At 41.1% G+C, this 22,988-nt stretch overlaps 1 protein-coding gene across 5 annotated transcripts in view; it reads right to left on the bottom strand.

Moving 5' to 3' along the window:
• PHC3 (polyhomeotic homolog 3) overlaps nucleotides 1-22,988 on the bottom strand; it is a 99,058-nt gene that overhangs the window by 20,541 nt on the left and 55,529 nt on the right. For all 5 annotated transcript variants that reach the window (XM_005299242.4, XM_005299241.5, XM_024102606.3 and 2 more), the window contains 5 exons: nucleotides 17,927-18,167; nucleotides 15,437-16,311; nucleotides 9,822-9,972; nucleotides 7,402-7,655; nucleotides 6,251-6,410 (listed from right to left, as the gene is read on the bottom strand). In XM_005299242.4, the coding sequence (XP_005299299.2) occupies nucleotides 6,251-6,410; nucleotides 7,402-7,655; nucleotides 9,822-9,972; nucleotides 15,437-16,311; nucleotides 17,927-18,167 (1,681 nt within the window). The remainder of the gene's footprint in view (nucleotides 1-6,250; nucleotides 6,411-7,401; nucleotides 7,656-9,821; nucleotides 9,973-15,436; nucleotides 16,312-17,926; nucleotides 18,168-22,988) is intronic.

The following is a 22,988-nucleotide window of genomic DNA, read 5'->3' as shown; positions in this document are numbered from 1 at the left end:
TGTATTGCCTATGTTTAGCTTATTTTTCCTTTTCAGATTGCATAATGTAGTGACATATGTGACCAAATCTTTGTCAGCTCATTTGATTGTCTTTGTGCTCTGACAAGTGGTCCGGGAAATCCTGTTCTCTCCTGTATTAAGCAGTGTTCCCATCTTATATAAAATATACTTCATTTACTGTTTTAATAATAATATTACGTCACATATTTTATCACCATAGTTATTAATGCACACTGATCACCACACTCAGTGATATAATTATATGTGAATGCATGGTCCTAGTTACAAAGGGACTGGTCAGAGCCGCTGAAAATTTAAACATTTTCCAGTACTATACTTTGATTAATTTCAACAGCAAATTTTCCAATTTACTGACACACAAGAAAACTTAAGGCATTGTACCTAACCATATCATATAACCCACAGAAATTATGCTTCAGCTTCCAGCCCTCTCACCTAGGAAACTTAACTCCCCAAAATATTATAAGAGAAATCAAACTTTAAATCGTGCCTGGAAAGTTAACAAATCCAGGTTCTGCTGGAACCAGGAGGGAAGCTAATTCCAAAGATGAGGACCTGTCATGCTTTAGACATTGCTAGGTCGACCTAGCTACTGCCTCTTAAGGGGCTGGGCTTACTTAAGTGATGAAAAAATCCCTTCCATTGCTGTAGTAAGTGTCTACACTATAGTGCTGCTGCAGCTGTAGCCCTTGTAGTGCAGACATACCTAATGATGCAGTGACATCTGCCTGCTTTTGCAGCATTGGAAACTGCTTTTAGAGGTGAGATCTGCCCCATTCATCTCAATGGATGCTAACTTGGATGCCAGTGAAAATATTCTAAATGTCACATTGTTGTTAACTTCAGAGCATGTAAGAAAGGAGAGGGGCTGATCATATTATGGAGAACTGAAAAATCTACTTCGACAGTTTATTTTGGTGTACCTTCTTCCCACTTCCAACCGAAGGGGAGCACAGCAGGGCCTCTGAGCCCCTAAAGGGGGAGCCAAGCTCAGGAAGCCCAGCAGGGGACACAAGCCTTATTGCGGGGAAAATAAGCCTGAGAAGCACAGTAGATCATGTGCTGTGCAAATGGGTGTTTCCAAGTCCCACTGAAGAGGAGCCAAGACCAAGAAGCACAGATGGCATGCCCGGTCATATTTTGAACATCTGCACAATGTACTGTGAGCAGCATCTTACATGGGTGGAGCCGGAAAGAGTACCACCAGCTTTTTTCCCCCACTCCCTTCCAGTCTGACCTCTGGCCTCAGACAAATTATCCTCATGCACAATTATTGAAATATAGCACTACTGGTGCTAATGATCAGGAGACCAAATTTAGCATTTATATTCTGCATGCATTCATGTGAGTAAAGCTCAACAGCTTACAAAACAGGTGCAAGCATGTTCAAAACAAATTCATTTTAAAATGCAAGTGAACATATAAAGAGGGGGGGGTTGTTTTAGTTTCTGGGTCGTCCGCCCCAGTATTTAGCTATTTTCCCCCCAAATCAGGCAATTCACTGACTACATCTTACTTCTTGCTCTTTTCATTCATATTTAGCGACACAACATTTCCACTTAGTTTGCAACCATGGTTGCTATTTTTTTGGTTCTAGACTGTTCATGGAACTCGAATACTGGCTAATAAAGACTCTGGTATGGTAGTTTAACACAAAGATCAGGAATCTGAACCTCTGATATTCTGACTCATCAAGAATCATGCCCAACACCCTGCTGCATTGTCAATAGGATAGCAAACTGGAAAGCACTACTTCAACAAGAAGAAATCAAACAATGCTGAATAGATTAATGTGGGGGGGAAACGTTGAAGTCCCAGGATCCTAATATATTATTAAAGCTAAACTCATCTTAAGAATGAAAATATTACCATGTTATGTACCAGTTTTATAAACCCATACAGTATTACAACTGCAGTAACAATGGAGAAAGGAACTCAATCTCATCTGCTTAAAAACTGCAAAATGCATCAGATCTCATCAACTTTGCAATTGAAGTAATGAAAACCACGCAAATGTTCCCTTAAAATCAATCTCTCTTCCTACAGGAAAAAGGAATATACTGATACAATTCAATCTACACGCTCCCTGCAAAAAGACGACGACTGCTGGGAAAATGGGTAAAAAAGAAACTGTTCTTTTGCATATGAAGCACTTCTTTTTACCCACATTTTAGCTGTTGAATGATGGGAAAAGGGATTAAATTATTTGATCTTGGTGTTTGTGAATGGCTCTCAATGCTGTCTAAACGTTTCCTGGCTCATCAACCGAATAACTGCAGAATGTTTACGATACAATAACCAACTGTCAAAAATGAAACTACAAATGGTAAACAACAATGCAAATGTTTGAACAGTGCTGTAAAACAGATACAGATGCTCCCCGACTTACGCAAGTGTTCCGTTCCGGAACACCTTGCGTAACTCAAATTTTGCGTAAGTCGGAAACATATACCCGACCATTACGCAACCCCCCCGCTCCCCCTCCAAAAAAACCCCAAAACTATTTCTAGTTTATTGAACTTTTTCCGTAAGTGTGGATTTGCGAAAGTCATGTTTGCGTAACCGGGAGGCGTCTGTAAACCGTCTGCTTGACATCTGCTCAGGAACAAATGTTATTGTTAAGGCTAAGATTTAGTCACGGAATCCATGACTTCCAGCAACCTCCGTGACTTCAGCGGCCGGGAGCTGAAGAGTCCCCCACTTCCCGTGGACTGGGAGTTGTGGGGTACCCCTGCCACCTCTGGCAGCCCCACAGCTCTGGCAGGCGGTGGGGGGAACCCAGAGCTCCCAACTGCAAGGGGAACCCTTGAGCTCCCGGCTGCAGCAAGCCCCTGGAGCTGCAAGCGGTGGGGGTACCCCGCAGCTCCTGGTCCCCACAGGCAGCGGGGGACCCCTGGAGCTGCAGGTGGCAGGGATATCCCACAGCCCCCAGCTGCTGCAGGAGGCTCCTAGCCCCTGTGCAGCTGCCCTGCTTCAGGCAGGGTGGGGACCCGCAGATCCCCATTTTATCCCAGATATTTTTCGTAAAATCACAGACAAGTCATGGCTTCCATTAATTTTTCTCTTTTGCCCGTGACCTTTTACTAAAAATATCCGTGACAAAATCTTAGCCTTACTTATTGTTAGTACACAAAGAACCCTAGAGAGAGTCCTGTGAAAAATGAAACAGACAGTATTCAGTGTAACTACCAAATTTAAGATGACTTGCAAATTACTCCACAGAAACTGCAAACACGCTAAAGCATACATCAAAAGAAAGTGAAAGTCATGAATATTTTAAAAATATCTCACATGAAGTAAAAAATTAGTACCGGTAATTACCAATGAATCAGGTAATTGCCATCTTGATAGTCTAATAGCTTAATATAAATCAAGAAGTAGAGCTCTCCACACAAACATGAGGTAGGAGATTTACAAAGCTGTTGCAAGGTAAGTTTTGTCATTTATTTGTCTAGAAGGGTATTGTATACAGTATTGTTAAATTAACAAAAAAAGTCAAAAGTAACAGAACTCACCACATATACAACAACTTTGAAAGCCTCCTGCCTCTCTTATGCTGTCCATGTCATCAGACTGTACTTCCTACCGGAAGAATCAGTAAAATGCAGCTCTCACTGAGAGACATCGGCACCATTCACAATTATGAAGACAATAAAACAATGATAGATATTTCTAAAAGCTTTTGTAAAATATTCTGTCAGGCTTGGTCTACACTACCCCCCTAATTCGAACTAAGGTACGCAACTTCAGCTACGTGAATAACATAGCTGAAGTCGAAGTACCTTAGTTCAAACTTACCTTGGTCCACACTCGGCAGGCAGGCTCCCCCGTCGACTCCGCGGTACTCCTCTCGCCGAGCTGGAGTACCGCAGTCGACGGCGAGCACTTCCGGGTTCGACTTATCGCGTCCAGACTAGACGCGATAAGTCGAACCCAGAAGTTCGATTGCCAGCCGCCGAACTAGCGGGTAAGTGTAGCCAAGGCCTCAGTTATCATCTTTTCCTTTACCATACTCCATATCCCTCAAAGGTTAAGCAACATGCAAGCCAAGGAGTTAAGTCACTTTCTCAGGGAAAAAGACAGGTCTCTGAAGAATCTTGCCTACATATGATACAGAAAGGCCAGGGGCTCAAATCTCATTGGTTGTACACATTATAGAGTACAGAATGTTCCATTGATGACTACCAAATAGCTGAACATGGTGAAATTTCTGTGTTTTTTAATTTTTATTTTTAAAATATGTAGGAAATGTAATTTAAAAAACAGCATTAAAAGAATGTTAAGGTTTCAAAGTGAAGTCCTCAAACATCAGGAAATTACTAAGTTAAGGCTGTCCTTGAAAAATGCAAAAAGGTTTTGGAGGACTTTTATGAGCCATATCAGCAATTGTGATCTCTCAAACTAAAATAAGTCAGAAAACCCTGAACTGGAAGCTTAGAATAAATTTTGTATTTAATTTGTAGATACCATCTCATGTGTTTTGACTTGCAATAGGACTGCAAACTACTATATCTCATTTCAATAAAGTGTTTCCAAGATAAATAAGTTATCAATGTGTGTCTGTTCCAATGTGTTACTGAAATGAACTACTAAGATGAGGTTCAAATTGGATGTAAATTCTCAAGGCATCTGGCCCCAAATATCATTTGAGCTGTAACCTGAATCTCAGCTTTAAATAAAAATCCAGTAGTGATTAAATTTTCTATTATGATATCACCATCAACAAATATTCCTCTTAGCTTCAGAACTGTTAGAAACACTATGCTTTTTCCCCTCCCCAAACACCTGCAATTCTCCTCTCTTAAGCAGTGGCAAACCATGATAGTAAAAACAATGTTCCAGAAGTTAATAATTAAATAAGTTGAATTTTGAGCTTGTTTGACATTGAGATATACTATAAATACAATATATTTTCCCATCACTTCTATATAGGTTTCACTAGTGGGAGAACCACAGATATGAACAACTCTAATTGCTATAGAGGTCTCTGACGCCCTTATGAGGAAAGATTAGAAAAATATGTACAGCTTGGCTAACTAACAACTCATTTGGGGCAGAGGAGAGGACAAGGTAGCAATATACGGATATTGAAGGACAGAAAGGAATTATGGTACAAGGAGGTATAAACTAGAAGCTGAGCTGGAAAATTAAGAAAATCATAGGCTGAGTACCAAAAACAACTTCCTGACAGCGTCAGCTGTATTAGACTGTGGAAGAGACCCCAAGAGGAGATGGTGGAATTTGGGACTTTAAAATTAGACTGAAAATATATTAGAAAATGCAAGGCAGAGAATAATACACCATTGACTGGCGCCTGGACTAGGAGGTCTAAATCTCTTCTCTCTCTATCATCTATGATGCTATCCATACTAAGGCTTGAAGACAGAATGTTGATAAATTGGAGAGGGTTCAGAGAAGAGCGACAAGATTGGTTAAAGGATTGGAAAACATGCCTCAGTGATAAACTAAATAGACTGAACACCTGGAATCTAACAAAGAGAAGGCTCAAGGCTGACTTAATCACAGGCTACAAATACCTACCATGGGCAACAAATATTTGATAATGGGATCCTCAGTGTAGCAGACATAGGTGTAACAGGATCCAATGGTGGGAAGTTGAAGCTATACAAATTCAGACCAGAAATAAGGCAGCAATTTTTAACAGTGAGGGTTATTAATCATCAGAGTAATTTAACCAGGGCTGTAGTAGATTCAGTCTTGATTTAAAATTTGCCAGCGATGGAGAATGTTTTTCTAAAAGATATGCTCTAATTCAAATAGCGGTTATTTTGTGGAAGTTTTATGGCTTGTGTTATGAAGGTCAGACTAGATGACCACAGTGGTCCCATCTGGCCTTTGAATCTGTGAACCATGGTAGTAAAATAATCCATATTAAAAAAATGTTTGATAACCAGGGTTCTAACAAAATTGTCTGTAACTGTTTTGCAATGGACCTATTGTCAGCATGGTTTCTTTTTTGAGAACCGTGCTAGCCCAAGCTATGCTATACTACTTAGGTAAGTCAATGGCATCGTTTTTATAAAACAGTGTGCATCCATACTGAACACCATTATAATCTGTGTTTGGCTATAACTGTTTGAAATTAATTTCAAATATCATCACTAGATATAGTGTCGAAAGGATCTAAGATAGAGAAACAGTCCAGATGTACAGACTACACAGCCATAGCATTGATTGGAGTAATGTGTATTAAATTAAATCTACAAACCTTCAGTAATTATGTCCTCTATCTCTGTGTCTGAGGAGTTCTCTGCATGTTTTGTATTGTTCTGCAGCTCTGACTCAACACACATGACACTCATGACCTGACCCTCGATTAGGAGCCTTTTTTTTGCAGGTTGCTCAACCAGCAAAGATGAACGACTTACCTGTTATAATAAAAGCAGAGCAGTATGAAACAACAATTAGAAAAAATGGCACATGGTATTTAGCACTTGTAGCTGTGCCACTACAACAGTGTTTGCATTCTTTATCCTGTTTATTGTTATGATACATAGAGCCAAACATGCACACATCATTTTATAGACAAATAAAATGATAGATTCCTGCCCTTCAGATCTTACAATCAAAACTAGACTTAACACAGGAAGACACTATAGTAAGCAAAGGGAGATGAGGAAGGTGAATGAGAGCATGAAAGTTATCCAGTAAAGTGATTAGCAATGCAGAAAATATCACACTTTTCAAAACTACAGACCCAGTAGTCTGGAACTGGCCATTTCTGGCTTTAAAAGTTTCCATTGGTTAGCAACAATCTGCTCTTACAGGGCCAACTCCTGTCAGTGTTTTGTCAGTGACTTCAATGGGATCAAAGTTTGTCCAACACATCTTAACACCAAAGTCATAGTATATGCAGAGCACCATCTCAGATATCTACACTGAGTAATTTTTCTATAAGATGGATAAAAGTAAAACTAAATATTAGAAACAATAATACTAAAACAATTTAATCTTACTATACACATCTCCTCACAAAAAAAAAAAACATATATACTTTTTAATAGCCCTTTCCCTCCCCCCCTCCAGAAAAATTCTCTGCTATGGTTCTATTAAAAACTAGTAACCTGCCATTCAATTATACACCCGGATGAAAAAAGCAGCATGAATCTGAACTATACACTTAAGATAAACCTGATTCACATATGCTGTAATACATGTAAATATGCATATAACATATGCATATATAAAATATGCTGTAACAAATTGGCTATAAAACAGAAGGAAAAGAAGGTCAATCCCAAAATTCTGAAAAGTTATTCAGAATATAAAGAACTTAACTACATAATAGCCACAAATAACTAAACCAGATTTGTTTGCCTTTTAAAACATATGTTAATAGCTTTTAACTTTTACACTTACAGGAAATGGCTCTAAACCCTCCTGAATCACAAAGCCCTCAATAACATGGGTCAAGATCTGTGGTTTAACGATAGCCTGTGGAGGTCTGTTTTCTAGGCTAGGGATGCTATTAGGCATTGATGTGATGTTACTCCTTGTGGCAGCTGCTGGAAGCAAAAGAGGTGGTGGTGGAATAGAGGCATGTGAAGGGTCTGATGGAGATTTAATTACTGAGGCACTGACTGATGATGCCATTGCAGGAAGTCCCACTTGTTCTGGAAAAAATAATTAAAAATAATATGTTATACTTTTAATCAGTGTGTCCAGATATTTTCACAGAGTTATAGAAAGCAGAGATGGAAAACACCTACATTACTGCATTCATGGTCTTGTCAATGAAGATTTTTTTCTCCTATAATTTATAAACTTTAAATTATACCAATGATAGGACAACTTTACTTTCCGTGGAACAGTCTTCCAAGGAAAGGAAAGTTATCCTAATAGCCTGCACTATTAGGACATTTTTCCTGAGATTCAACCTAAATTTCCTTTTGTTCAGTATCTCCTAGCTATACTCACCCTTGTCCACAACAAACATTTTTCAAATATGTGTATCATATAGCCCTTAGCCATCCATCTAGATTGTAAATCCACAAGGCAAGAACAGAGACCAACATTTAAAACTTGGGAGTCTAAAGCTGGGCTCCTAAAACCATATTAAAGCACTTCAATAGAAATGGCCTGATTTCCAGTGGTGGTGAGCAAACCCTGTTCCCCCTGAGCTGCAAATTCATAAACACATTAGAAAGTCAGGCCACTTCTATTTAGGTGCCTAAATATGGATACAGGAGCCCAACTGTAGGCACCCAGATTTGAAAATGTTGGTCTGTGCCTCCTAGTGGCCGTGTAAGATGTCATGCATGCTTATGGTATATAAATAAATCCACTATTATTATTCTAATCTTCATCTCAGCAGGTTAATTATTTGTTACAGTGCATCAAGAATATTCACTTTCTTATCTCTTATTTTATATAAAAAAAACCAAAACTAACTCAAAACCAACAAGGTGTGCATATGCCTTAAACTGAAAAACCACAAGTATATTGCTGTATCCTTTGTCCTTCCATGCCGTGGTCCCTCTTTGCTTGTTGTCACCCTCACTTGCTAACTCCCTTATAAATTCAGAGGGGTAATGGTTCCCTTGCCAGATACTTCCTCTAATCTTTCCAGCCCAAGAAGCTGATTGGACTGATACAAATCTCTTAAGAGGACTTAATTAAAATAGTAGAATAACTTGAAGTTAAACAGAATTGTAAATGTGTGATATATATTTGGATTTTTAATTTACTCTGTGTTTGGAATAAAAGTGTTTGCTCTAAAGTTTCTCATCAAAACAAATGAAGGCCTGGGATAAGATCGAGTAAAGTATACTTGTACCTGATGTTGGCTAGTATTTACTTTTGACTGAGTATATACAGTAACTGATCCTGATATCAGTCAGCATTCTCTCCTGGCATGTGAATGCAATAAATAAATCCTGTCTTGCTATCTGAGGGAAGAGACTTTCTTATGCCTTTTTCTCCCTGTTCTATTCCAGGACCTGATCCTACAATGTGCTGAGCACCTCCTGTGATGTTCAAAATGCTCTGAACTCTCTCTGATTTAGAAAGGAATTGAGGGTACTCAGCACCTCATAGGAGTACTCATCTATCTGCAGGATCAGGCCCTAGTGCAACAGACAAAGTAAATTCTCTATAATTAAACTAAATAAATTATTTACTGGTTGCTTTTGTCTCACAATACGCCATTCTCATGGCCTACCAAAAAAATGAAGTGAACTGGAATAATTACAATGCAGCTGATATCCATATAGCATTTTCCAACTAGAGACCTTGATTCTGTAAGAAGATCAGCTTGTATGATCAGGGCTGCAGTGTTTTGGGGGCAGTTCACAAACCAATGAAAATTGCTACGGTTATTAATTAATTGTGGTAGTGCCTGTGGGCCCCAATCAAGATAGGTGTTCCATTTGCTAGGTGCTATACAAGCACATATGGAAGCAGAGTCACTGCCACAAAGACCTTGTGTCCAAGAGGTCAAATGATATACAAGCCGCAAGTCATTTATCTTGGTTTGTTTTTAATATAAAAATCAATTAAAATTAATAAAAAACGTATTCTCACTATATAAATAGCTTTCTTAATATTAAATAATTGTTCATACATTTTCTTTATAACTGAATACATCATTCTACCATCCTGCTTTCTAGTATAGTTCATGAAGCTTCATTAACTTGGAGAACTATCCCATTAAACCATAAAAACAGGTGAAAGTCTCATACTTTTGCTTTAAACATTTCAAGCTAGGAAAAGTATCTGATCAGAAAGAGATTCAGGCAGAAAAGCTGACCTAATTCCACCGTCTCTGCATTTGCGCTCACCTGACAACGGTGCCTCTGAAGCAAGCTCCTCGCCATTCCCTAAGGTTATGACTGGTGGAGACAAGGTTGGTGGGGTAGGGGTTCTAACCATACGGATGCACTCAGACTCCTCTGGCATCTCTTCCTCACACATGTTCTCCACTTGGTAAATCTGCATTGAACAGATCATTGCTTTAAGAAAGATTTCCATTCTACCATAACACCCCAAAACAGATACATGAACGTAATCTTGACAAACAAGTTGCCAATTGATTTTTAAAAATATATCATCACCTGTTAATAATATAATTCAATTTTCCACACTACAGACACCCCTCAGCCCCATCTATCCATGATTGGATTCTGATGACATAGTAATAATGAGAACAAAACCACAGCATTTGTAATATGAGCCAAATTCTAAGACATGTGTACCATTCTCTTCACAGACAGGTGGTCCCGAGAACTTAACTGGCCCTCCCCATCTCTAATCTCTCTAGTCTTCCATGTTTTATTATATATATTTAAAGATTACCACTAGATTTAAGCAATAAAACAGAATGGCAATCTCAGTAAAGAGGACATGGATTGAAGTCGCAACACTTTACATTATAAGATCCCTATTTTCATTTGTTTATAACTTTGCCAAACTAATTGTTTCAGCTGAAATTTAATGTGCCAGGCGTGTCTGCCTCAGACCGAATGTTTTTGGAAACTTTCAGCAAACACTGTTCACCTATTTCTCAGAATGAGTTTAAGGGAAAATGCAATGTTTTGCCCATGTTAAAAGAAAATCTTACAACTGTTTCACTGAGAAGTTCTAGCAACTCCACGCTTTGGACCAGAAGTACTTGAAATTTGGAGGCGAGGTCACCCAGGAATGAGGGACATGACTTTTACCATCCTCATGAAAATCCACCCAAATTTGGTCAAGTTATAAACCTCTGAAAATTGCAGTTCGCACATGACCAGTGGAGATTTGTTAGAGTTAGGCAGCTAAATTCTCTGAAGATTCTGTCTGTACTGAGCATGCTCCATCCTGGGTCTGCAGCGTCTGAGTGAGACCTTCCCATCAATTTCTCCTCCCAGCTGTTGGGGCACCGGGCACAAGAACAGAGAGCAGGATAACTATCTCTCCTGTGCTCACAATGCTCGCCCTGCTGGCGTTCAGGATGCATAGAAAAGGCGGGGTCCTATGGGAAAAATGTGAGATCATTCCATTAAAGACTATCACACAAGGAGGTCAAATTAAAGGTGGCACAGGCAACCTTAATTCTGCCATTTTCTAACTTTTGAGTATTTGACTTTTCAAACTTTATATTCTTTTAATGTCATTTTTTTGGATACAATTTTAGGTAGAGTTTACAAATTATACCTTTTCATTAAACATACAGAGATTCAAAGTATCCCATAAAAAAGGCTTCATGTTCATAGGGGAAGTTATATTTTACAATTAGTATTTCTGAACTGAGAGCAAGAATCACTTCAGTTTGGAGTCTTTAATGTACAAGATCTCCAAAGTTATGTGCAAACACCAGAGTGCTTTCCTTCTCATACAGCTGCATACTACAGTAAGCAAAACAAGGATTTCAAGAGAACATGCCAAGTTTATCAGCTAAAGTTGTTATAAATGATTTTCTCCAAAACTATAATGTAAATTGAAGTGATTTACTGATTTACTGACAGTCAGCAGATATGGGAGTTCAACGCCAAGCTGTCAAGAGACACCTTGCTTCCATCCGCGGGCCTTGTCCCTGCCTAAACTAACAGGGGACTGGGATTAACATTATCTTCCAAATGCATATGAAACAATAACTACAGTAGTGTTTTCCTCAGTCGGGTGACAGCCTGAAACAAAGCCTCTGAAATTCTCCTGCACCATTAATCTCACTGGGGTGTTATGTCTAAAGCCTAATGATGATGATGCTTTAAATGTCAGTATTAGCTATTTCACAACTGATCATTTTAGTAGATGGTGAGAGTGAAGATCATGAGGGTAGAATTGAGAGTTGCAGCAGAGATGAAAATCCAGAAGGAAGAAAGAGAGACTGAGTTGAGGATGGAGAAGAGAGAAAACAAAACAAAACAAAACAAACAAACAAACAGGAGGATAGAGAAGATAGAGAAACAAAAAGGAAGGAACACTGGTAGTCCTGAATACATAATACTGAATACATAATAAATAATGATAATTGGTGGCCCTCCTCAGTCCTAAAAGTTTAGTGCTATATATAAAGGTCATATTCTACACTTGCTCTTTGTGCAAACCTTCCATTCACATCAAGGAGTTCCACTGATGGCAGTATACAGTCCTAAACGTATACTCTGGCCCACAGATTATAAATTAAAAATAGAATTCAGCCCTCCCCATGGAAGGAGTCTGATGCCCCCGTTCTGGCTTCAGGAATATTAAGCACGGTCATACAGACAGATAATAGTCCTTTTCCACATAAAAGGTCTGTAAGAAAAATGCATATAGTTTCCAAATATTTGTGGGCAGGGAAGAGGGAAAGAATTTAGACAAAGTCCACGGTATAAATAATACGTCTGAATATATCAGAATAAAAGATTAGAAGCAAATAATACATAATCTTGTTCACATTACAGTTAGGATTGTCGATTAATCGCAGTTAACTCACGCCATTAACTCAAAAAAATTAATCACGATTAATTGGACTGTTAAACAGTAGAACACCAATTGACATTTATTAAATATTTTTGGATGTTTTTCTACATTTTCAAATATATTGATTTCTATTACAACACAGGAAACAAAGTGTATAGTGCTCACTTTATATTATTTTTATTTCAAATATTTGCACTGCAAAAATGATAAACAAAAGAAATAATATTTTTCAATTCACCTCATACAAGTACTGTAGTGGAATCTCTTTCTCGTGAAAGTGTAACACAAAGGTAGATTTTTTTCGTTATTGAGCAGAACCTGTCATCAGCATGGACGCATGTCCTCTAGAATGATGGCTGAAGCATCAAAGGACATATGAATCTTTAGTACATCTGGCATGTAAATATCTTGCGACTCCTGCTACAAAAGTGACATGCCAATACCTGTTCTCACTTTCAGGTGACATTGTAAACAAGAAGCGGGCAGCAAATTGTAACTAAACTTGTTTGTCTGAGCGATTGGCTGAAGTGGGACTGAGTGGACTTGTAGGCTCTAAAGTTGTACATTGTTTTATTTTTGAATGGAGTTTTTTTTGGTACATAATTCTACATTTGTAAGTTCAACTTTCATGATAAAGAGATTGCACTACAGTACTTGTATTATGTGAACCGAAAAATACTATTTATTTTGTTTTTTACAGTGCAAATATTTGTAATAAAAAATAAATATAAAGTGAGCACTGTACACTTTGTATTCGGTGTTGTGACTGAAATGAATATATTTGAAAATGTAGAAAACATCCAAAAATATTTAAATAAATGGTATTCTATTATTGTTTAATAGCGCGATTAATTTTTTTAAATCGCTTGACAGCCCTAATTACAGTAGCACTAATCCTCTTTGGAAATGTACTTTGGAACAGATACAGTTAAATTGCTGGCCCATTAGAACTCAAGCTGTGATGGATACAAGAGACGCCTACTGAAAAACAGCTGGTCAGAGAATAGGAAGCTGGGGCGGGAACAGAGGTGGGACATCTTATTTTGTTATGTATATTGAAATCTAATCTTGTACAATCCAAAGAAATTAAACACAATTCTGGTTCAAGTCAAATATTTTTCACAAGCTCATTGGGGATGTTCCCAGCTGGCTGGCTGGCTGAACAGTGATTTATAAATCTGCCTCTCTTACACATAATATTTGAAAGGTAATGAAGATTGTCACAGTGTTTCCCTTATGTATTTTCACCATTTGTTTCAAGTCTAAATAAGCTTAGGAACGTTATTTAACTAATAAACCTTCTCTAAATTATCTTCCCTCCTCCACCATCATATGAGCATAGAGGGCTTATTTATTTTCCTTATGTGTACTGGTAAACATAGATGTTTGACTTGACTTCCATTCTTAGTTTTTCACCTTTGATGCTCTTTTTGGTGTAAATCCTCACCTGTTTAATATTTCTAAGGATACCAGTTTGAAACATAACACCACCCTCTCAATATTTAATAGATGGACACATGTAACACCACAAAGAACATATAGTGTGTGAAGAAATAAATGTATTTATGAATAAATAAGAACAGATGCCTGAATGAAAAATAATATTTTGTAGGTGTGAATGAGTGAAAAATCAATGGAAATTCATGGGTGGATAGTAAGTGAGTGAATGAGCAAGTGTTTTAATTATGATAGCAATAGGAGCTGTCAAGTAGGCGCACATCAGGAAAACCAGATGACAAAGGCTCTAATCCAGCAAAACACTTAAGCATGGTCTTATCTTTAAACATGTGAGTAATTCCACTGTCTTCAATGGGACTACTCATGCTTACTGTTAAGCACATTCTTAAGTGCTTTGCTGAATCAAGGTCAAAATGAGTGAGCCACACCTGAAAACAGCAACTAAAAAGTAATAAGAGCTAAGACTAGCAAAGAACTATTTGGTTAGGGCAGTGGCTGTAAACACAAAGGGGGCATAAACATTCCCTAAATCTCTCTTGGTGGAGAGCTTTTCAGTTACACTACCAACTGAACTATCCAAAATTCAGTTACCCATAACTTCCTCTTATGTTCCCTGAAAATTCCCAAAGCCTTGATTAGACAAATCTATTTGAATATTTAAAATGGCACTGTATTTAATATAGAGGGCCAAGATTTCATAGTCCAGAGGGGAACTTTCCACTGGCATAAACCTGGTGGAGGCAGCTCTTGCACCAACTGTTCCTCACCCTCGCATAAGGGGAAGAAGGGATTATGTTAATGACATTCTACGGGTATGGTGGAGCTACTGATTCCCTGAGGGACTTGGCCCTGTCAACACTGGTTCTCCACTTGCGAAGTAACTCCCTGCTCTCCATGTGTCAGTATATAATGCCCGCATCTGTAACTTTCACTCTATGCATCTGAAGAAGTGAGGTTTTTACCCACGAAAGCTTACGCCCAAATAAATCTGTCTTTAAGGTGCCACCAGACTCCTTGTTGTTTTTGTAGATACAGACTAAACACGGCTACCCCCTGATACTATGTCAGTGGTGTAAGTTACAGCTGGTCCTGTGCAGTTCTCGGTGTCCCTCCACCTCCTTCAAATGCACTCAAGTGGAATTTGGGGTAGGATGGAGAATATGTCCCAAAAGGCTGTATGGCATTTGGCTCGTATTCCTGGACTTTCACTCAATTTTCACTTGGTTTTGAAGAACAACAAAACATTTTCTTCAAAGGATACAGTTTCAAAATGGAAAAGTCAGTTCTGCAAAGATAGTAATATTACTTGCTTATCCAGCAATAAAATGAGTGTCAGACTGGGAGCCAGCTTTTCAACACATCACTTTGTTCAGACGCCATGCAGCAATGCCAGTTTTACCAAACCTGTAAATGATTTTGAGAACAGATTCTTCTTTCCTTACACACACAAGAGATTTGTGTCATCTACGGTCGTAATAGAATGTTGTTGGAGAAAGGGTTTTTCACTTTTAGTTAAATATCAAAACCAAAAAGAAAATTTCTGAGGGCTTACCACAGGGGTTTCAACAGGTACCGATGGTTGTACTTGAAGGTTTACTGCAACAGTCTGTGGTGGCGGAAGAGTCTGAAATGGCAGCTGGACCAAAGCTTCTGCAGCAGGAAGCTGCTCCTCAGAAACCAAAGTATTTTGCACCAAAACCTGGCCCTGGGATAGAATTTCAGGCTGCATTTGTAAAGATTGCACAGACTGCAAGGGCAGTTGTTGAATCTGGGTTGGAGATGTCGACAGCTGTGGAGGGGTTGCAATTGGGAGTGGCATGGACTGTAAGGTTGGATATTGCTGGTGTGGTGTTGGAGACACTGTCTGCTGGCCCGGGGACATCAAGTTCGGCTGATCTACTGGTCCAATGTGTACTACTGGGGAAGGTGGAACTGTAAGATGGGATGGAAGATTAAGCTGTTGTGCTACTGGTCGTACTTGACTAGTAGTGGGCTGCTGTGGGTTCTGCTCCGACTGTAGAGCTGATGGCATAAGAGGATGTGGTTGCGACTGAATAAGTGCTTGTGGATGAATTATTATGGAGGGAGACTGACTAGGTGAGTGAGCAGGTGTAGGAGACACCACTACTGACTGCTGGGCTGACGATGATGGAGTAGGAGATATTGTTAAAGGAGGAGGATGGATGTGAACAGGTGAGCAATGTTGTGACTGGACACTATTGGAAACTGGAGGAAGACCATGGCTTTGGAGTGGAACATAGTGTTGTGATGGAGGTGGTTCCTGATTAAGAGGAGTCTGAAGTGTGATTGGCTGAACTTGCTGCTGTTGTAATATCAGCTGATGATGGGAAATCTTTGGAGGTGGTGAATGAAGAGGTATCTGCTGATGTTTTATTAGAGAATGAGGTTGAATTGCAGAATATGAAGCTGTGAGGGGGAAAAATGACAATTAGTATTTGTTTACTTAAGTTCAAAGAACATTACAATAAATGTTTAAATGAGGAAAATTTTCACATCAGATGACTAAAGTCAGCACAGAACTTGACCAAGCCTTTCAGACGAGCACAACTTAGAAATGCCTTAGAAAATACCCTCTTCAACCATATACAGTGTCTCAAATATAACACATGAATGGAATGCATTTATTTTGGTAAATTCCAAAGTGAAATACAGCATTGAACAATTAAACAAAACATGCTTGTTTTAGATACACAAATGCTTCTAGAGAAAGACATCTATCTTTCTGCCACCAGTTCTAAGACTATTGTTAATAAGACTGGTTTCAGAGTAGCAGCCGTGTTAGTCTGTATCAACAAAAAGAACAGGAGTACTTGTGGCACCTCTCTAAGGTGCCACAAGTACTCCTGTTCTTTTTGTTAATAAGACTTTTAGTTAAAAAAATACTACCCTCAACTTTGAAAAGAACGGCATTTGCCTGCTTTAAAATAGTTATAATATAAAAGAGGTAAGTACTTTAGAGTCAATAAGGCTGGATGAAAATTTCTAATTTTATGTCGGCAGTGAAATTTAAAAATATTTTTTTTAAAAATAATGGGCTCAGAAAGTTTTTAATTAGAACATTTAGATTAAACCTGTAAAAACTAAGTGCCTAAAGTTATGCAACTAATAAATAATTAGGAACCTAAAAAGTGGTCTCATTTTCAGAGATGTACTCCCCTTTCTCCCAAAAGAGCCAGTGACTCCTTGTCATAACTGCCTATAATGGGAAACTGAAATGCCTGAGATTTTCCTCTGGGGCATACCCTTCCTTTTCTCCATCCCTCTTCCCAGCCCTACCTGTTTTCTCTTTCATTTGAAAAATAATCATCATTTAATAGCTTTTTTTTTTTTAAAGTAGGGGATGGATTACTTTCCTGATTGACAACAATGGGGGTCAAAAATTCAAGAGCTGTCTGCCTTGCAGCTCTCTTTCTCTCGAGAAGCCTGAAATTAAGCAGATCTGGCTCACCAGCCCTACTCAGCCCACTTACCATGGCAAAATTTCTACTCTTTGAACCAGCAGGAATTATTAAATTATGCAATAGCCAACCTAAATGCATAGTTTTAGCTTGGTTAATCTAATCCTCTAGCTCCCCACTTTTTTTCCTTTTGTTTGTCACACTCATTTTCTTGACTTCTTGTAAACTAGATTATAAACTCTCTGAGGCAGGGAGAGGTCTACCTATGAAGTTTATGCACTGTTGAGCACAACGGTGTCCTGATCATGACTGGGCGTTTGGGTGCTAATGCAACAGAAATATCGTAACTACCACCACTCTGGACAACACACAGACACACACACACACACACACACACACACCTTTTTTAATTCTTTTCTCTCTCTCTCCTGCCCTTCTCTGTGAAGGCATAGAGAATTCTAAGATACAAATATTTTAAGCACCACTGAAAATAATTATTTATTTCCAAATGATTTAAGACCTCAAACATTCAATGAATATTTGAGGCATTAGAAACTTGTTTGTGGGCTATAAATTACAGGATAAACTTTAACAACCTTTTTAAAGCTAAAGATTCATCGCACCTGGTGCTATTAACTGATGTATACTTGATGTCCGTGTGACAGATGTACTTCGACATTCAGACGTTGGGCTCTCTCCTTTTCTGTTGCTGTCTGGAGAATCCGGTTGGCTGGCCTTGGTACCAGTTACGGTTTTATTAGTACATAGAGCCAATGACTGAGCTTGACTACTGCTCTTTGGTGGGCCATTCTGTGAACTACACAATACGCCCAACTTCTGACTGCGCAATGTTAAGTTCTGAACCTGAGAAAAGAACCAAATATGAAAAGTATAGATAGAAATCTATTACATTAAAGACAAAGACAATAATAATTATTGACTTTATATGATGCATTTCATCAAATGATACCAAGATATCTGTAAAAAAATAAACAAACTACACAAGTTAGTATCAAGGTATTTTACAAATCCCATAATTTCAAGTAAGTAAAAAAAAAAACCGGTTACCTACCTTTTCGTAACTGTTGTTCTTCGAGAGGTGTTGTTCACGTCCATTACACATTAGGTGTGCGTGCGCCGCGTGCACGGACGTCGGAAACTTTTCCCCTTAGCGGCTCTCGTCGGGCCGGCAGGGGAGCCCCGCCAGAGTGGCGCCTCATGCTGGTGCATATATATCCCTGCCAACCCAACCCCCCTTCGGTTCGTTCTTGCCGGAGACTCCGACAGAGGGGAAGGAGGGTGGGAAGTGTAATGGACGTGAACAACACATCTTGAAGAACAGTTACGAAAAGGTAGGCAACCATTTTTTCTTCTTCGAGTGATTGTTCACGTCCATTACACATTAGGTGACTCACAAGCTTACCATAGGAGGAAGGTAGGAGTCATGGAACAATTGATTGAAGCACAGCCCTGCCGACTCCTCTCTGGCCTGTTGATGGACTGCGTAGTGGGCTGTGAATGTGTGCACTGTCGACCAGGTGGCTGCTTTGCAGATCTCCTGGAGTGGAACCTGTGCCAGGAAAGCTGCTGAGGACGCTTGAGCCCTAGTTGAGTGAGCCGTGATCGCCGGGGACGGCACCTTGGTGAGTTCATAGCATGTGCGGATGCAATCTACAATCCATGACGATATCCGCTGCGCCGAGACAGGGAGTCCTTTCATTCTCTCCGCAATGGCAACGAACAACTGTGTCGACTTGTGGAAAGGTCTAGTTCGCTCCAGATAGAATGCCAGGGCCCTATGGACATCCAGAGTATGTAGGCTACGGTGACTCGGGTCTGTGTGTGGTTTGGGAAAGAACACTGGCAAACAAATGTCCTGTCCCATATGAAATTGCGAGACTACTTTAGGGAGGAATTTAGAGTGTGGCCTAAGTTGCACTTTGTCCTTATAAAAAACTATAGAAGGGGGCTCCAAGGTGAGGGCCCTCAACTCGGACACCCTCCTTGCGGACGTAATGGCCACCAAAAATGCCACCTTCCAGGAGATGAGTGAAAGAGCAAGAGGCTAGGGGCTCGAAAGGGGGTCCCATGAGCTTGGTCAGGACCAGGTTAAGGTTCCAGGGAGGGACCAGAGGGCGTGAGCAGGGAAACACCCTCTCCAGCCCCTTGAGTAACCGGGCAACCATGGGGTTGGAAAACACAGAATGCCCCGACTCCCCTGGGTGGAACGCCGAAATGGCAGCCAGATGCACTCTAATTGAGGAGGGAGCGAGACCTTGATGTTTAAGGTGCAGCAGGTATTCCAGGATAACTGGAACGGAGGCCTGAAGCAGCTGTATATGCTTTGGTTCACACCAGCAGGAGAACCTCTTCCACTTAGGGAGGTATGTCGTCCTAGTGGAAGGTTTCCTACTGCCGAGGAGAATTTGTCACACCTGAAGAGAGCACTGGCTCTCCATTGCGTTCAACCACAGAGTTTCCATGCCATGAGATGCAGAGACTGCAGGTTCGGGTGGGGCAGGCGCCCGCGGTCCTGCGTGATGAGATCTTGGTGCAGGGGCAGGGCAATCGGGTCAGCTATTGACAGCTTCAGCAAAGTCGTAAACCAATGTTGGCGGGGCCAAGCTGGGGCGATGAGAATCATCACTGCCTTGTCTCTGCGAACTTTGAGGAGAACTCTGTGGATGAGTGGAAGCGGTGGAAAGGCATCCTTCAGGCTCCTGCTCCAAGGGATCGCAAAGGCATCTGCGACCGAGCCCGGACTGTGGTTTTGGAAAGAGCAAAACTGTGTGCATTGACTGTTGTCCCTGGTGGCAAAGAGGTCCATTTGGGGAAATCCCCACTTCTGGAAGATCGACTGCAAAACATCTGGTCGCATCGACCATTTGTGCATGCGGTACGACCTGCTGAGGTGGTCCACCAGCTCATTCCGCTTCCCCAGGAGGTCTGACGCTACGAGGTATACTGAGCGGGCTATACAAAAGTCCCATAGGAGAAGGGGAGAGGATCGGGCTCCACCCTGCTTGTTTATGTAGAACATGGCGGTAGTGTTGTCTGTCAGAACTGTCATGCTGTGACCTTCTAAAGCAACGTGAAAGGTTTGGCAGGCTAGGCGAACCGCCCTGAGCTCCTTCACATTGATGTGGAGCAATATTTCGTCCTTGGCCCACAAGCCTTGCGTCCGTAGGTCCCCCAAGTGCGCTCCCCAGCTGAGGTCTGACGTGTCTGTTACCAGTGTCAGTGTGGGCTGCGGTGCAGCGAAGGGGATCCCTTCGCAAACTACCTGCTGGTTGAGCCACCAACGCAGGGAGTCCAACACCTGGGCAGGGATTGTCACTACAAAGTAGATATGACCAGGCTAGCCACAATTGCAAAGTCCTGAGCAGCAGTCGAGTGTGTTTGACTATGTGGGTATACGCCACCATGTGTCCTAGGAGCTGCAGGCAGCATCCGGCGTGGTTGTGGGGAACCTCAGCATTGAGTCTATGGCACGCTGGATGGCCAGAAATCTGTATTCTGGGAGGCTCGCTCGTGCCTGTACGAATCCAGGACTGCACCAATGAACTCCAGCATTTGCGTAGGTATCAAGGAGGACTTGGGCATGTTGACTAGAAGGCCTAGCCTGCGGAATACGTCCAGTGCCACCCGCCACATGGGAACAGACTTCCTCCTCGGACCGACCCGCGAGAAGCCAGTCGTCTAGGTATGGGTATACGCCAATTCTCCTTTTTCGTAGAAAGGCTGCCACTACTGATATGCATTTTGTGAACATGTCGGGGGCTGCCGCCAGGCCGAAGGACAGAAAGGTAAACTGGTAATGGTGCTGGGTTATGGTGAACCGCAGGAACCGCTGGTGAGTGGGATGAATAGCGACGTGAAAGTACGCACCTTTTATGTCGAGAGCAGCATACCAATCCCCCGGATCCAGGGACGGAATAATAGTGCCTAGGGAGACCATGCGGAAGCGGACCTTGACTAAGAATTTGTTGAGTCCGCGCAGGTCTAAAGTGGGTCAAAGACCCCCCTTTGCTTTGGGAATAAGAAAATAACGGGAGTAAAACCTTTTCCCCCTTAGATCCCGAGGGACCTCTTCTACTGCCCCTGCCTCGAGGAGCGTCTGTACCTCCTGCATAAGGAGTGGCTCATGAGAGGGATCCCTGAAGAGGGACGGGGAAGGGGGAGAACTGAAGCATGTATCCCACTTGTACCGTACGTAAGACCCAACGGTCTGATGTTATACAGGACCACGCATGGTAAAAGCGGGACAAGTGGTTCAGGAAACATAGGGAAAGATCCGGTAACTCACTGGGTACACTGTCCTTGAGCGCATCTTCAAAACCCTTGCTTGTTGCTGGGTTGCGGCTTTCCCTGGCCCTGGCCTTGGTTAGGCATGTTGTTCTGCCTCCGCCTGTTGTCTCTGCCTCTCCTACAATATGGCTCCTGTCTAGGGCGGGGCTGGTATTGTCTTTGCTAAGGCGGCTGGGGCTTGAAGGGCTTCCTCTGCGTCCCCGGGGTGTGCATTCCCAATGACTTGAGGGTTGCCCGGGAGTCTTTGAGGCTATGCAGCCTGCCATCCGTTTGGTCCGAAAAGAGACCAGACCCTTTGAAGGGGAGGTCCTGAAGGGTATTCTGGACCTCTGGCGGAAGGCCTGAAGCCTGCAGCCATGCTGAGTGCCTCATCATCATGCCTGAGGTGATTGTTCTGGCTGCTGCATCCGCCGAGTCGAGAGAGGCCTGCAGAGAAGTCTTGGCTACCGCCTTTCCTTCATCCACGCAAACTCAGGCTAAGAGCCCTGGAGCAAGGAGTCTTTAAATTTGGAAACTGCTGTCCAGGAATTAAAATTGTGTCTGTTCAGGATCGCCTGCTGGTTCGAGATCCTCAACTGGAGGCCCGCAGAGGAATAGACCTTCCTGCCGAATAGGTCTAGACGTTTAGCCTCCTTGGCCTTAGGAGCAGGGGCTTGCTGATCATGTCATTCCCGTTCATTGACTGCTGAGACGACCAGCGAACAGGGGGCCGGGTGACAAAAGAGGAAGTCGTATCCCTTGGAAGGGGCAAAGTACTTCCACTCTACGCCTTTTGCTGTTGGCACACTAGAGGTCGGGGTTTGCCACTCAAATTTGAGTGGATTTTCACAGGGACAGCAAAAGGTACATCCCTGATATAAAGATTACCTCCATTCAAGTCTCTGCTCCAAAGCATGTGTACTCTAGAGCGTCTCAAATAAAATATTTCTCAATAATTTTTTTTACTGTTTGGACTGAAATTTCAACAAGAGAGCGACCGACACACACACACACACCATGGAAAATTTCAGCTCAAATGGTTAAAGTTTCACAAAAGTTATAAGCAACTGAAACTAGGGTCTTAAAATGGGAAGTTTTATGCAACCTTAATCATAGGCAACATTAAATCCCTACCTGTAATATCCAATCCTTTTGTGAATCCTATAAAGCCCTTAGCCTCAATGATATCTCATAGCAATTTTGAAGTATTTTCATACACCTATTTCAAATGTGTTGTTTTTAATTCCATCTAATGTCTCCTTGTTCACATATTATGTGAAAGAATAAACAGATGACCAGTTTATCTTTGCTAAACAGTTCACTATTTTATACATCTCCATGTTCTCTACTATTCTCCTCTAAACAATCCCAAACTTTTCAATCTCTCATCCTTCCAAA

This window comes from Chrysemys picta, chromosome 9 (genome assembly GCF_011386835.1).
Source record: "Chrysemys picta bellii isolate R12L10 chromosome 9, ASM1138683v2, whole genome shotgun sequence".
Classification (NCBI taxonomy): Eukaryota; Metazoa; Chordata; order Testudines; family Emydidae; genus Chrysemys; species Chrysemys picta.
Note: the sequence above shows the minus strand (reverse complement) of the source record. Positions and strands in the feature narration are given on the sequence as shown.